The 13,133-nt window shown below is 37.1% G+C and overlaps 1 protein-coding gene across 1 annotated transcript in view; it reads right to left on the reverse strand.

Moving 5' to 3' along the window:
- ITGA8 (integrin subunit alpha 8) overlaps positions 1-13,133 on the reverse strand; it is a gene marked incomplete at its 5' end in the record, with an annotated part of 115,599 nt that overhangs the window by 64,291 nt on the left and 38,175 nt on the right. The window contains 2 exons of the mRNA XM_084201604.1: positions 5,833-5,940; positions 7,807-7,852. Coding sequence (XP_084057730.1) covers positions 5,833-5,940; positions 7,807-7,852 — 154 coding nt within the window. The remainder of the gene's footprint in view (positions 1-5,832; positions 5,941-7,806; positions 7,853-13,133) is intronic.

Genomic DNA, 13,133 nt, shown 5'->3' on the forward strand with positions numbered 1-13,133 from the left:
GAGGACAGTCTCTGAATATTTCCTGGCAAAGGTATGGAGAAAATTCTCTGGTCCGAGCAGTTCTTGAGAGAGTCCATGGAGATGACCCTTCTGACACTATTGCCAAAGCTGGACTTTTTATGCTGAAGTTCAGAAAACCACCTTTGTAAGAGGCTGTCTGCAGAAATACTTTCTGCTTCATCGTGATCAAATGAGAAAAATCTTAGAGCATGTTGTCCTCACTACTATTATACTGTATTATAATGTTCCAGTGCAGTGGATAAAAACCCACTTACATAACCTTTAAACCAACCCATAATCCCATTCTAATTGCATGTTTGCTTCCTCTGGCAGATGTAATGAAACTGCCACATCTGGCATATGTTTCACTCTCATGACCTTAATGGAAAATTCCTTCCTTATTTCTTGAGAAACAAGAATGGAATAATGCCATTAATCTCTGTTAAATTGTAGCCTTCAAATAGTCATTCCAGTCCATGCAGAAAGTGCACATTTTTCATATTCCTACTATTTTACAATTATGAGTCAATATAGGAAGAAGCAATTATTTTCAAATACACAAGGACAAAACAACAAAAATGAGGGAATCTTGTGTAATTGCATGAATGCAATTTACACATCAGACTTCACAGGCCTCACATGTCAGACTGTAAGAGGGTATTTCCTCAGATGTAAACTCAAGAGCTGCCATTGTATTAAACTCAGTTCTCTTGCTTTAGAGGAATCACAGAAATTTTGCCCTATCATGTTTGGAAAAGGTTGTGTTCAAAAATGAAGCTTGGAATGCTTTACTTGTCAAACAGAACAATTTCAGTGTATGCTTTATTTACTGCAATGAACAGACTAATTCATAATACATATTTGATAACTGAAGTAATGTTCTCAAAAATTACTGTAAGAGTCAAGATTTACTCCTTCCACTCCAGGTAGAGCACATCAAAAAAGGGAATGGCAGAGCAAAAAAGCAAAAATCTGGAGTGGAAAACCTCCCACACTCTGACCACACAAGAGGAAAGACTACGGTTTTAGCAGAATTCTGCCACACATTTGTGATTTCATTATTTAGTTCAGAAATAGTGCTAAAGACATCAAAGATTTCAATTGCATACCTAGATGAATTTAGATTCGCTCCTCACTTCAAAAAGAAAATGCTGGGGAGATGTTGAGGGATGTTTTAGAGTCATGAAATAGAAAAGCAGAGGGAAAGACAGACCACAAAACAGTCTAAAGAATTTATAGATTTGAGATCTGACTCCTGGTCACAGTAAGAAATAAAATAGCTGAGCTTTTGAGCTTGCTTGTAAGGGCAATCAACCAAACAACACAATTAACAATCAAAGGAAGAAAACTTCTGGTAGTAAGGAAAAAATGGGAAGTAGTCCATCATCCTAAAGCATACAAACTTTCTTCTGTGCTATCAATCTCTCTGAAGAGATCCCCACATCACGTTTATTCTGCTGTGTCTGCCATCACTATGAGATTATGCTTTGAATAGAATTTGAATGTAGTTACAAAACAGAGGGAAAGCCCTAAAACTGAACACATAAGCTTTTCCTGACAATCTTGAGGCAAAAAAAGCAGTTTGTTTAAAATAATTTTATGTTTTTCAGGTAGACAGAAATTATTTTTACAACAACAAGAAACTTGAAAACATATCTCTCTCAAAACTACTGTTGGCACAGATGGGAGTAGTCTTCAAAAGTTAACCCTAATAAACTTACCTAATATCACCAGAAGTGGTGAAAAGTTAGCTACCCATGTATAATATTTTCTAGACTGCACTTAGTACCAGAAAGAAATTATTTTGGTATGGCTACTCTAGCAGCTGAAAAAAAATAGAAAACTTACTTCAGGAGGCGAAAAGCAAGGCATTAGCAGATCCTAGCAGATTTCATTTGTCATTGCTAACAATCTCTTTAGCACCCAGGTTTGCAGATGGAGAGAAAGAATGGATAATGCCTTAGCAGAAAGGCAGTGTAAGCTTTAATGTTCTGAGCTTCCATTCTGTGTGAGGCTGATACCCAACCTGCAAGGTCACAAACCTCCACAGAAGAGAAGAAGCTGTTAATGTTTACTGATGAATGACATTTAAACAAACAGTTTCCTTTTTGAAGTACAATATGTCAAACCAAGTCAATACTTTTCTATTGTGATGCTCTAATTCTTGCCCTGCTTTTAGATTTTGTTTGGCCAAGTCTAATCCAGTGAGCAGCACAGAGTTTTAATGCTGAAGGCATCTCATGGCTAAGCTCCATTGCATGGCCAGGCTGCAGGAGCACCAGGGCTGCTGGATAAAACAGGTGACTGCCCTTTGGATGTCTCTAGGGCTACTGAAGCCAAAACCTGGCACAGAGGTCTCCCATACAGCACTTCAGCTGTGTTGGTGGTGAGTGACACCACCTGCCTACCCTCTCTGAGGAGTGAGCTCTCCACCTTCTGACTCTTGGCCATGTGGCTTTGCTGTCCCACCCATGGAGTCAGGTGGCCAACAGTCCTTGGAAAATCTCACACAAATTCATCTCAACAATGGCCCCTAGGTCCATATCCATGGGGCACCAACCACATCCTCGTTCAAAGGAGGTCAATGAGAAAAGAAAATACCAGCAAAGAAAGAAAGGAGCAAAAGTAGAAACGTGGTCTAACCTATGCAGCCATGAACTGTTGAAATATTATTTTGGGAGTTTATATCTTTGATAGGAATTTTGTATTCAGCTTTTTTTAAAGTGTATGCAAAAATGTATCATTTTCTGAATCTAGCTGACATAAGATCATAAATATTACTTAATAGTAAGAAATTTGGAGATGAAGGAACTACATTTTTTTCCAAGTATTTTTTGATAGTAGGAACTTGAAGATCAGAAATTTTAAGCTCTCTGCTTCTGGTTATACTGGGTTTACAGAAGGTGGATAGCCTACAAGGCACATTTCAAATCAGACATCCAAACATGAAAAGCACTTACAAATAAAAAATATAGTCTACAAATGTAAAAAAAAGAAATATAAACACATACATGCAAAATATATTCTACAATATATGCTACAAATTGACTTTTTCTCATGGTTGGACACTTCTACGCAACTTTTGGTAAGTCAGGTAACTTCTCTCACTTATTGCTCCTCTACAAAATGGAATTAACAATATTCACCTTAAATCAGTGAGAGGTGAGTAAAAAGCTTTTGTAGATGCAATTCAAGAACAAATACATGGGGTAGCTAGTGGATAATCAGACCTCAAATGGTAATAAAAATACCAATGTATAAATTAGACCTCCTGACAGCTAGAGCCCAATCTTGAACATAATAAATCACATGATGTGGAAAGAGGTTTTGAAAAATGAAAACACTGAATTTATTTACCTCTTTTTACAGATATTAACTTGCATCTTTCACACAGGGGAAAAAAGAAACACTTTTTCCATATTCCTTAATACCTTCAAAGCTGCAAAATTTGTTAGATTTGCTAGTATTGAGAACTCAGAAACAGCCACATTTTACACACAGCAGAGAATGAAATATATGCTTCTAGAAGTTCAGGACAATTCTCCTTGAGCTGTGCATAAAATTGACTTTTTGTGCATGCTTCCTCTACTGCTTCAGCTTTGCAATTTATATCATGGCAGAAATAATATTTTCCTAATACTTGGAAACGTACAATAATCCACATTATTCATGCACACACACTTCCTGAAGCTTTTCTGGTAGGAGGTTTCCTTTCATTCTAATTTTGCAGTGTCAGTCAGTAGAGTTTTATACAAGTTGCACAGCTGGCTAAGAGATACAGAAATCTGTCCCATGGGACTGAGGAATTCTTTGCCTGTTGGAGTTTCCCTACTAATTGTTTTCATATGCACAATACAAGCTTATATCAACTAAGGAAAAAAAATTACAGTGTGGAAAATAGCAGCTGTTCTTCAGTCATTTCATAACATGAACTAAATCTTAAGGGAACATTATTTTAGAATAAAGCAGACAGAAATTAAATTATGCTCCTACTAAAGCTTTTGCAGATAGGAACCAAACTTCTTCTAGCTTATGGTAGCAGAGAAATAAAAAAAACCCAAAAAAATGTGTTAAAGGAATATGCATTTCTTCCTTCTTTTTCTAGACAATGTCTCAGAGCAAGAATATTTTTTAAGAAAGATGTGCAAAAAAACCACCTTTTTTCTTTCAATACCTGTTGTTACCTGTAACAGTTCCAAAATCTTTTCTATTATGACATTAAGCAATTTTTAAAAGTCTTAAAATCTGGAGTTGTGGAACAACATAATTTGGGTCAATGAACATGCTTCAGCCAAGTGTCTATATTTAATTTTTTTTTTCATCAACTGTTGAAACAAAAGATAATTGAATCAAAAAAAATCCTGAAAGGCCAAAGCTTTGTAAAGCTCTGGGTTTGCATAGTTCCACCAAGGGCCTCCTACATTGCTCTGTAGATGGGAAATTTTCTACACTGGATGTGGAAATGAGGAACATGATAAAAAATATGAGATGTCCTGTAAAGTGTAAAAGAACAGCACAAGAGTGAAAATCTCTTGACAGCCCTGTCCCATATGCTTTGAAAGCCCACATATTTATTGGTTTAAGTGTATCAGAGTTTAGTTCCTTTAAGAGCCTCCATGGCTCTTAAATGAACTGCTTCTCATGATTATGTTTTACAGTTCATATTTATCAATTAATTTTTAAGGTTCTTTAAGATTCTCTCGCTGAATCTTACATTTGAGAGGATTTTTAGGACTCATCTACTGTAAAGAACGTCTCCAATGTGAGGAAATCCTCTGACCATCTTTGGTTTAAAAGTGCAAAATTTCTGCATTCATGTTATCTTTGGGAGTCCTCCTTTACACCTTAATATTGTTTTTGTCCAGCCCACGTCCTGGCAGGCTTCCTGCTTCTAATGTTTTTACATCTTAAAAATCTGTTCCTCACAGACTCTCTGGCAAGACTTACTACCATTTTATATTCAACTTGCACGTGTTTATGCTCTGTTTTGATTTTAGTTTCCTCATTTGTTATGATTTCCACTTTAAACAGTATCTTATGTATTTGGAATAGCCTCTTTTGTCAACTGTTCCGGGGGTCCTTTCAAAGTGACTTTTTTCTAGTGCAGTAAATGTGCCTTTCTGTTCTATTAGTTGGCCTCCAAATGTCCTGCAAGCATTTTGTACTTGTAACTGATCTCAAATTGTTTTAATTAGCTCCAAGTTTTTTTATGTTGGGTTGTTTTGTTTTTTTTTCTTTTCAAAGTTAAATGCTACTGTGGTTAAGGATTTCTCTTTTAAGGATGGTTGAAACATTGTCCTGTGTGATGTGCTAAAAAAAACTTTCCTCTGACCAAAGACAGCCAGAAACAACATCCTGTGAACTTCTCTTAGGATGGCCAGCCAGATACCTTCTCTCTTCCACAAAGGACTAAGATCTGTCTTTCTCCAAGAGAAAATGGTGGGCCCACCAGCTCTGCATCACTTTCACTGTTACATTTGGTCAACAAACAGATGACTGCTTATGTGTTTTGTCCATTTTAGCTGTTTCATGTTTCATTCATCTAAACACTGCATATGACTTTGCAGCTTGCCCAGGAGCTGAGCACCCTCCTATGCAGAAGGAGACTCAGTGTATCAAAGGACTCAGCTTTTACCTACCACAATTAGTTAATCTGCTAAGTACTGAAAAATACCCAAAAGATCTCTATGTAGCGGGGTTTTGTTGTGCTCAGAGCATGTTTCGACATTTTGAACTTTGAACACGTTCAACAAAGAGTTGCAATAAAATTAAGGAACAGCAAGTTATCTGAGAAAAAGGATAAGGATATTTTTTGAGTAATCATGGACTTACCATGCCACCAAAAGCTGAGAGTCGGGGAGCTGACAGGTTTTATTGTCTGGATTCACAATCATGGGATTCAGAATAAGATGAGCATTCACTGTCACAACAGGTCTGGCTCTGGGAGACAGAAATAAGGTTCACCACATTCAGAAGGAGCACATTAGTACCTAAGCTGCAGCAGAGAAAACACTGAACTGAGTTGGCTGCAAAGAAGCCAGAGATGTAGGGTTACTTGGGAGAACACAGTTTTATAACGCTGCTCATAGCCAAAAGGACTTTTTTTCCCTGTCAGAATCCTACTGAGATTCCCTAAAAAAAAATCTCATGTTATCACATCACAGAAACAGAACCCTATGGTTAAGCAATAGATGTCCCAGGACTGAGGCACATCAGACACATTTTATCACACTGAGTTTTCCCAAAGGGACAGAGTTTGCCCTTTTGGGTTTTACAGCAGTCCTTTGGCCATCTTACAGATTTATTCTGTACTGTGTCTGTTAATAATGATATATTCCAACTTACTATGTCTGCTTCAAGACTCTTAAAAAAATAAACATGATTTGGTTAAAGTAGAAGTTGGTGGTGACTATCTTGGGCCAATAATGAAGTAAACTCTCTCTGACATTTCTTGGAGACAACTGACTTTGTAAATCAGGAATGATCACCAGTAAATTGTGCTGAGTACATGAATATACATTCTGGTGACAGAAACCATCCCTCTGAAGCTATTATTAAGTGATAAGATAATCTAAAACTGTAAGCAGTTTAGAAGACAAATAATAACAAGTATGTGTCCAGATTCTGATTTTTTAAGACAGCAATACTATTTACAGTAACTTACATAATCACAGTTTTCTAACTTTCCTGATATTTTAAAGCACATCTGAGCTTTTATGATTACTTATTTATATTACTTCAGCAAGGTACTAAAAAATAAAATTAGTCTCTTTTGTGCAACAGAAAAAATCTTTCTTTGCCTAGAAAATTCAGTAATAAAATTCTATTTCAACAGTATGATAAATTGCATTTTTGATACATTCTGGCCAGGAAATGGCCCCCTGCAATTCACTTTATTAAATTACATAGAACACCTTTTACTGTTATTGGAAATACACAGTGGATCTAATTCTTCAATGCTTTATCCTGTGCAGTCACTCATGGCATTGCAAAGTATTTGCATGATTCTTTCATAGCAAGAAGGAAAATCAGGACTTCCCACTGCACCTACAGCGTTAGCTGAGTGAACATTCCTGTTTTACAAAATTCTTATGCTGTCACAAACATTCAGTTGGGAAGCAGAACATGCCTTTTCTCAGTCAGGTGCTGTTGGGAATACAGACAACAAGAAGCCAGACAGGAATCAGAAATATGACCACGTGTTGCAGCAATGGATGGTGAATACTTAAATGAAATGAGCTGTCAGCATGGCTGGACTAAGAGAACATAGTAGATTTTATGTAAATGTTTATGTATTTGGTAGCTTCAAATTTTACATCTAATCAAAAAGTGCATTGAGTGAAACTCCATAGTCAGCAACAACTTTTTGTTTTGCATAGCGGGATCTTGTGCATTTTTTTAAACCGAGGCTAAAAGTAGCAGTCTTTATTTTCAATAAATGGTTCACATCTTAACATACACAATGTCTGAAGATTGGTCACTTTAAAATTTCTTAGTAGCACCAATTCCCCAGGAAAGAAATTAATTTACAACCCCATGCCTTTCAAATTTCTTATTTAAAATCAACTAAAGAGTCAAACATTCTAGAAGCTGCTTGAGCTAAGCCTAAGCATGGAAATTTTCATTGAAAATTACAGGTTTTGAGCATGGGAAAAAACCATTTGTTTCTCAAAAGAAGTTTAATTTGTCATCTCTAATGGCCACCTTTTACACACTGCAACAGGGAAACAGGAATACGACATTTTAAAATTTTAATATCTCCCACCAAAGCTGTGGAATATCAAATCCATTATATCTACCACATACCTGTAAACAACTGCTTTTCCAGCTCCAAATGCACCCACAATTAAATCTGGAAAAACCAAAATGGTTTCAGAATAGCTATACAGTAATGTCTCACACATTTTTTTTCCATCATAAATTAGATTATTTAGATTACCATTGCAGTAACATAAAACAAATATGATCATTCCTTTCTAAGCAGTTTTCTTCACAAGTGTGAAAGAACACAAGTGTGTTTTACCTGAAGGAAAATATTTCACATGTCAGAGATGGTGTCATAAATGTCTCAGTTGTAACCAGTAACCACCAAACTACTTAACACAACATCACCCATGCCACAATATCACTTCTCCCCAACTCGTATTAGAGGGGAAAAAATGCCATTAAACTCTATGTATTTATTCCAAATCATTAACTCTCCATTAAATGAAGAGCTGCAAAACAATTTATTGCCAGTTTAATATAAGTCATGTTGAAACTTTATGGTGTTCTTTCCTGACAATCCTTCCATTCTGCTTTGTGTTTTAAGTGATTTGTTCATTAATTTGGGCATTACATCTCTGTGCAAATAAACACAATGCAAGGTGATGGCTGATTTCATAGCCTCTAATGTTTCCAGCATTAGAGCAATATGAGAAAAGGCTTACAACAGTTAAGTTGTAAGTTTAGACATCTAAACAGTTAAGTTTAGACATCTAAAGCTGTCATTTGCCCTGACAGATGGAGTCAACAACAACCCTGGGACTTGGGCATGTCGTTGTCAGTGGTCATTGGCCTGGGTTTGGGAATCTACAGGCCAGAATATTTCCTCTTTTTGCCTGGAGTCCCCATCTAGTGATCTCTGCAAAGACCCAGACTGGCCTGCTGGATCCATTCAGGCCTCCTGGAGAAAAACTGGAGCCAAGCCACGAGGAAAAAGGATCAACTTCCCTGCTACCTCTGCCTTTGGAAAGAGCTTTGTTCCATTTTCAAAGCCCCCAGAGTCCATCTGGGCACAGCTTTCACTCTGCTACTGCTATCGCTCAACACCACTGACATGTATCCAATTCAGAAGACTGAGCCTTACAACAGCAGTGGTACAGACTGGCAACCTAAATTGATCTAAATAAGTTAATTAAATGAGTAGTTAGGCTTGTAAACAAACCCTTACTTGCTGCTTCTATAGTTGGATCACTGGTTTGTTTAAGAAGCCCTGAAGTCATGGAGCATGATGCAAATACCAAGCTTTGATGTTAATTATCTGGATGGGTTTGGTCCAGGGCTGGCAGTGTATTTTCTAGTGCTCCTCCGTCTTTCAGATGGTCAGGATTTCAAAAAAAAGTACAAACAAATACTTCACATGGGCAACAGCCAGACCTTCACTAGATTCCATTAATCAATGTCCTAATAAGAGCAGACACGGACAGTTTATGGGTCTGATCCTCTTTTTGTACAACATTTACATTTTTCTAATTTCATTGGCCTTAGAGAAATATGTTTTAGGGTCAGGAACACTTTAAACAGCAGAAGAAAATAAGTGTTTTTATCTCCTTTTTGGGACATCTGTATGTCGTATTCTTTAGTAGCTTTTATAGACAACTTGCCCACAGTACCAAAAGCGAAATATGTTTTCCTCTTAAATAAACAACTAATTGAGACAAAGCCATCACCATGAAGGCTGCACCACACAAAACCAGAACTTTTCCTGGCAGCTCACTTATAGTGGCACCCAGAGCAACCCCCACAAAAATTTAATATTTTGTTGATTGTTATTTTGCTTGCATTCAAAGGATTTTTTAAATGGGTTTTGTGTTTGGTGGGGTTTTCTTCTGTTTGTTATTTCTTAAGGAAAAAGAAACATTATGTTATGAACAGACAGTGAAAGACAAGATGGAAAGGGTTTCTGTTCTGCTCTCCCAGCTGGGCACTTTTTGTGAATTCTCAAACAGACTTGATGTAGGATATGTACTGGCTCATACCAGACCTGATAACTCAAAAGGTTTCAGGGTCATGTTGTGAGAGACAAAACAGGTAGATATCCAAGACTTATTCAGATCTTGGCCTAGCGATGATTTCATTAAAAAATAAAGGTTAAACACACAACTTGGGTAAGCTTAATAAAATGCAGCCCATTAGAACCTGAAGGTGAGAAGAATGAGTCTGTCAGACACAGCTGGCCTCACCAGTGTGAGCGAATACACTTTCAGTATGTACTGCGGTGCAAAGGTACCCTCGATCTTGGCATCCCCACTTTAATATTAAAGAAGATTTTGTACATCTGCTTAATGGTTAAATCCTGGTTTGTTTGGGACAGAGCCCAGCTTATCTGAAGACAGAGGATGATGGGTCTAGATGAGCAAACATAGGCCTCAGCCACCAAAAGACTGGTTTTCCATGAACAATTTTTCTTCATTGCCAGTTCAGCCAGGTTTGGAGACACAGCAAATGGGATGAGGATCCTCAATCATGGCACCACCACAAAAGCCCTATCTGAGACCACTTTAAGGGCAGCCAGGACTGCTCATCCTGCTCTTGTTGGGAGGCTCTCACTTTTACCCTGACATGTCATTTGTTTTCTAGTCTAAGCCATGCTTATTCTTGATCCAAAGAGCTTGAATGAGTAAAACCACTGAGTAGAGAAAGTGGAATTAAGAATTAATAAGTAAAAAACCCCCCATATTTATAGCCAGTAGTAACTTCTACAATCTAGTGTAAGGACAAAATGATTTTATATTCAAATAGAGCATTCATTGGAAGATTCAAAAGGGTTTTTTCTTTGCTTTGTCTTGTTCTGTTACAGAGCAGTAATTTCACTCTTCCTTCTTTCATTGCTTTGTGGGCTGCAACTCCTATACCAATAATTGGAAAAAAAATTTTTTGATGTTGATACAAATGCATGAGATTTGAATACACATCCAATCAGAGCACTTTTATAAGCAGAAGTTTTGAATTTGTTGAATATACTGTAGAAGAAAAGTTACTAATCATTTCTATGAAAAAAAATGCATAAGATGTCTAAATTATCTGAATTTCGGCAACTTTTCCCTTCTAAAAACAGAAGTTTTCTTTATTAGTTCTTGTTAATGCTGCACATGCAATGTCACTGATGCAAAGATCACTAGCTGAAAAACAAAGTTTTAGCAAGCAATTACAGAGCAAAAGAATTGACCTTAAAAAACCAGCTTAACTCCATACAACCCTTCCAAAGAGAGCCTGACGAAAAGCCTATGCCTACTCCTTTCCATTAGTGAGGGTTTCTTTTCAAGCTCAAATTAAAATGTGTGATTAAAACATAAAAACAAAGACAAAAAACTGTAAGAATCACAAAATCTCCTTCAGTTCTTCCCATATTTCATGCTTCTGGGATGATGAGGGACCTCATTGGTTTAAAATGATCGCTTTGCCTACGCTGTCTGTTGGAGAAGATTTTCTATCAGCTGCTCACCTGCAGAGAAACAAGGATCTGTAAGGAAGGTCTGGCATCAGCACCCATGTGCTTTTGCCTCATTGCTTTTGAGGAATAAATAAGCTGTGGGATCACAACCACACTGCAAAAATTAAGAAAACAAGCATGAAGCAACTCCACAGGAATTTTTAACTTCCATTTTTAACATAGCTTGTGGGTTGTATGCAATAAAGTCCCAGCTGGTGGGGTTTGCAGAGCTTAATGCTGAAACAAGTGTCTTGGGGACATATTTAAATGAAGTCAAGGGCACTGCACAAAGTTAAACAATCCTAATGCTTTTTTTCAAATACTTCAAATTTACTTTGCTCTGAAAAGAAAGGTTGCACGATGCTGTCTGGTGCGAGAAGTCTATTTCCTGAGATAAAATAATAAAAATTTAAGGTGATGGCACTGAAAGGGACACTGGATTTTGTAAGCTTGTGAGTTCACTTGCACCTCTGCCATGAGACTGTGCCAAACCTGAAACACTGTGTGATAAAGGGCAGAAACTTGCCATGATGCTCACTAAACCTTCAATCAAATTAAACAAGTAGGAAGATCAATAAAGTCCTACTTCCAGTCTCAACAAGATGTATTCATTTATAAACTCAAGAAAATTTTTTGATTCCCTCCTATTTTTAAAGGTCATTCCCCATTCTCTCTGAGAGATGCAGCCTCAGGGAGCCTGAGCAGGGAGGAACATGCATCATGTTCAGCACCCTACACTTGACTGGAGCCTGTCCAGCAATCCCAAGAGAAATTGCCAAGACACGGGGGACAGCGGCCAAGAACACCAACCAGTGAACAACTATGCAACTCTACCAGGACACTGGCAGGAAAGTGATAAATCTAGGGACTCAAAATGATTTGCTGACAGCTTTAAACAAAAGTTTATGCAGTCTGTCAGCTTCATTGTATAGTACAAAAAGGGACTGGAAAACAGTTATATTCTACCTGGGTACAGGTGCTAATGGAAATGTAGTACAAGGGAGAAAACCGCCTAGCTGTAAACTCCATAAAAAAATCTCTGTCAGCCTTTTTGCTTTGTTATTTTCCTTGTCAGATCAGGTACCAAAAAGGCCCATGATCATATCTCTATTTGTTCTTCTAGGATTTCAGTGTGCATTACAAACCCAAATCACAGTAGGAGAGGTCTAGAATAAAAATTCCTTTAAATGGCCATCACTTTAGGCTTGACCATAGTAAAACACATAGACCTGTCCAGCATAGCCAGCTTTACTCAAGAATTTTAGTTGAATACTACAAACAGCCATCATTCAAATCAGAGTCACTTTCTTCCAATCTTATCATTCTCAGCTACTGTTTTTAAACCATTCTGGTAGCAGGTCTGTTACAGGTAACACCTAAGGCTAATTCATATCAATGCTTCTCTTTTGTTTGAATGAATCCCTTTCACAACACAACAATATTATTCATTTTATTGCCAAAAAAAAAAAAAATTCTAAAGAGGACAGTTAATTCTTTATCACTTAAGTAAAACACTACTGGGATCAATTGCTTTACTCTTACATTCTATTGGGCACAATACTGTGATTTCATAAAATATTGTAAGGAATTTTAAAAAAGCATATCTAAAAAATACAGATATAATAATTTCCCAGAAAATCAACATATTTACACACAATTCTTGGCTTGTCACTACATTTTTGACTGATTATTCATGTGAAAAAATAATTAGCTGGTAGAAGCACTTCAGGTTTTCTGCATTTGCTGGCAGGACCTAAGCCATTGTTCTGGCTCCCACACACAGCAGTCCTCTCTTACGAGAGCAGATGCAGCTTCTCATTGATTTAATCTGTTTGTCTTCCACAAATCTCCTGGACCAACTTCATAATTTAATCATCACTAGATTCCGATTTGTAATATTGTTGGCACAATACCTACTGTTCTCAAAAAAATTTATTAA

The sequence above is a fragment of the Fringilla coelebs genome, assembly GCF_963513975.1.
Source record: "Fringilla coelebs genome assembly, chromosome: 1".
Lineage (NCBI taxonomy): Eukaryota > Metazoa > Chordata > Aves > Passeriformes > Fringillidae > Fringilla > Fringilla coelebs.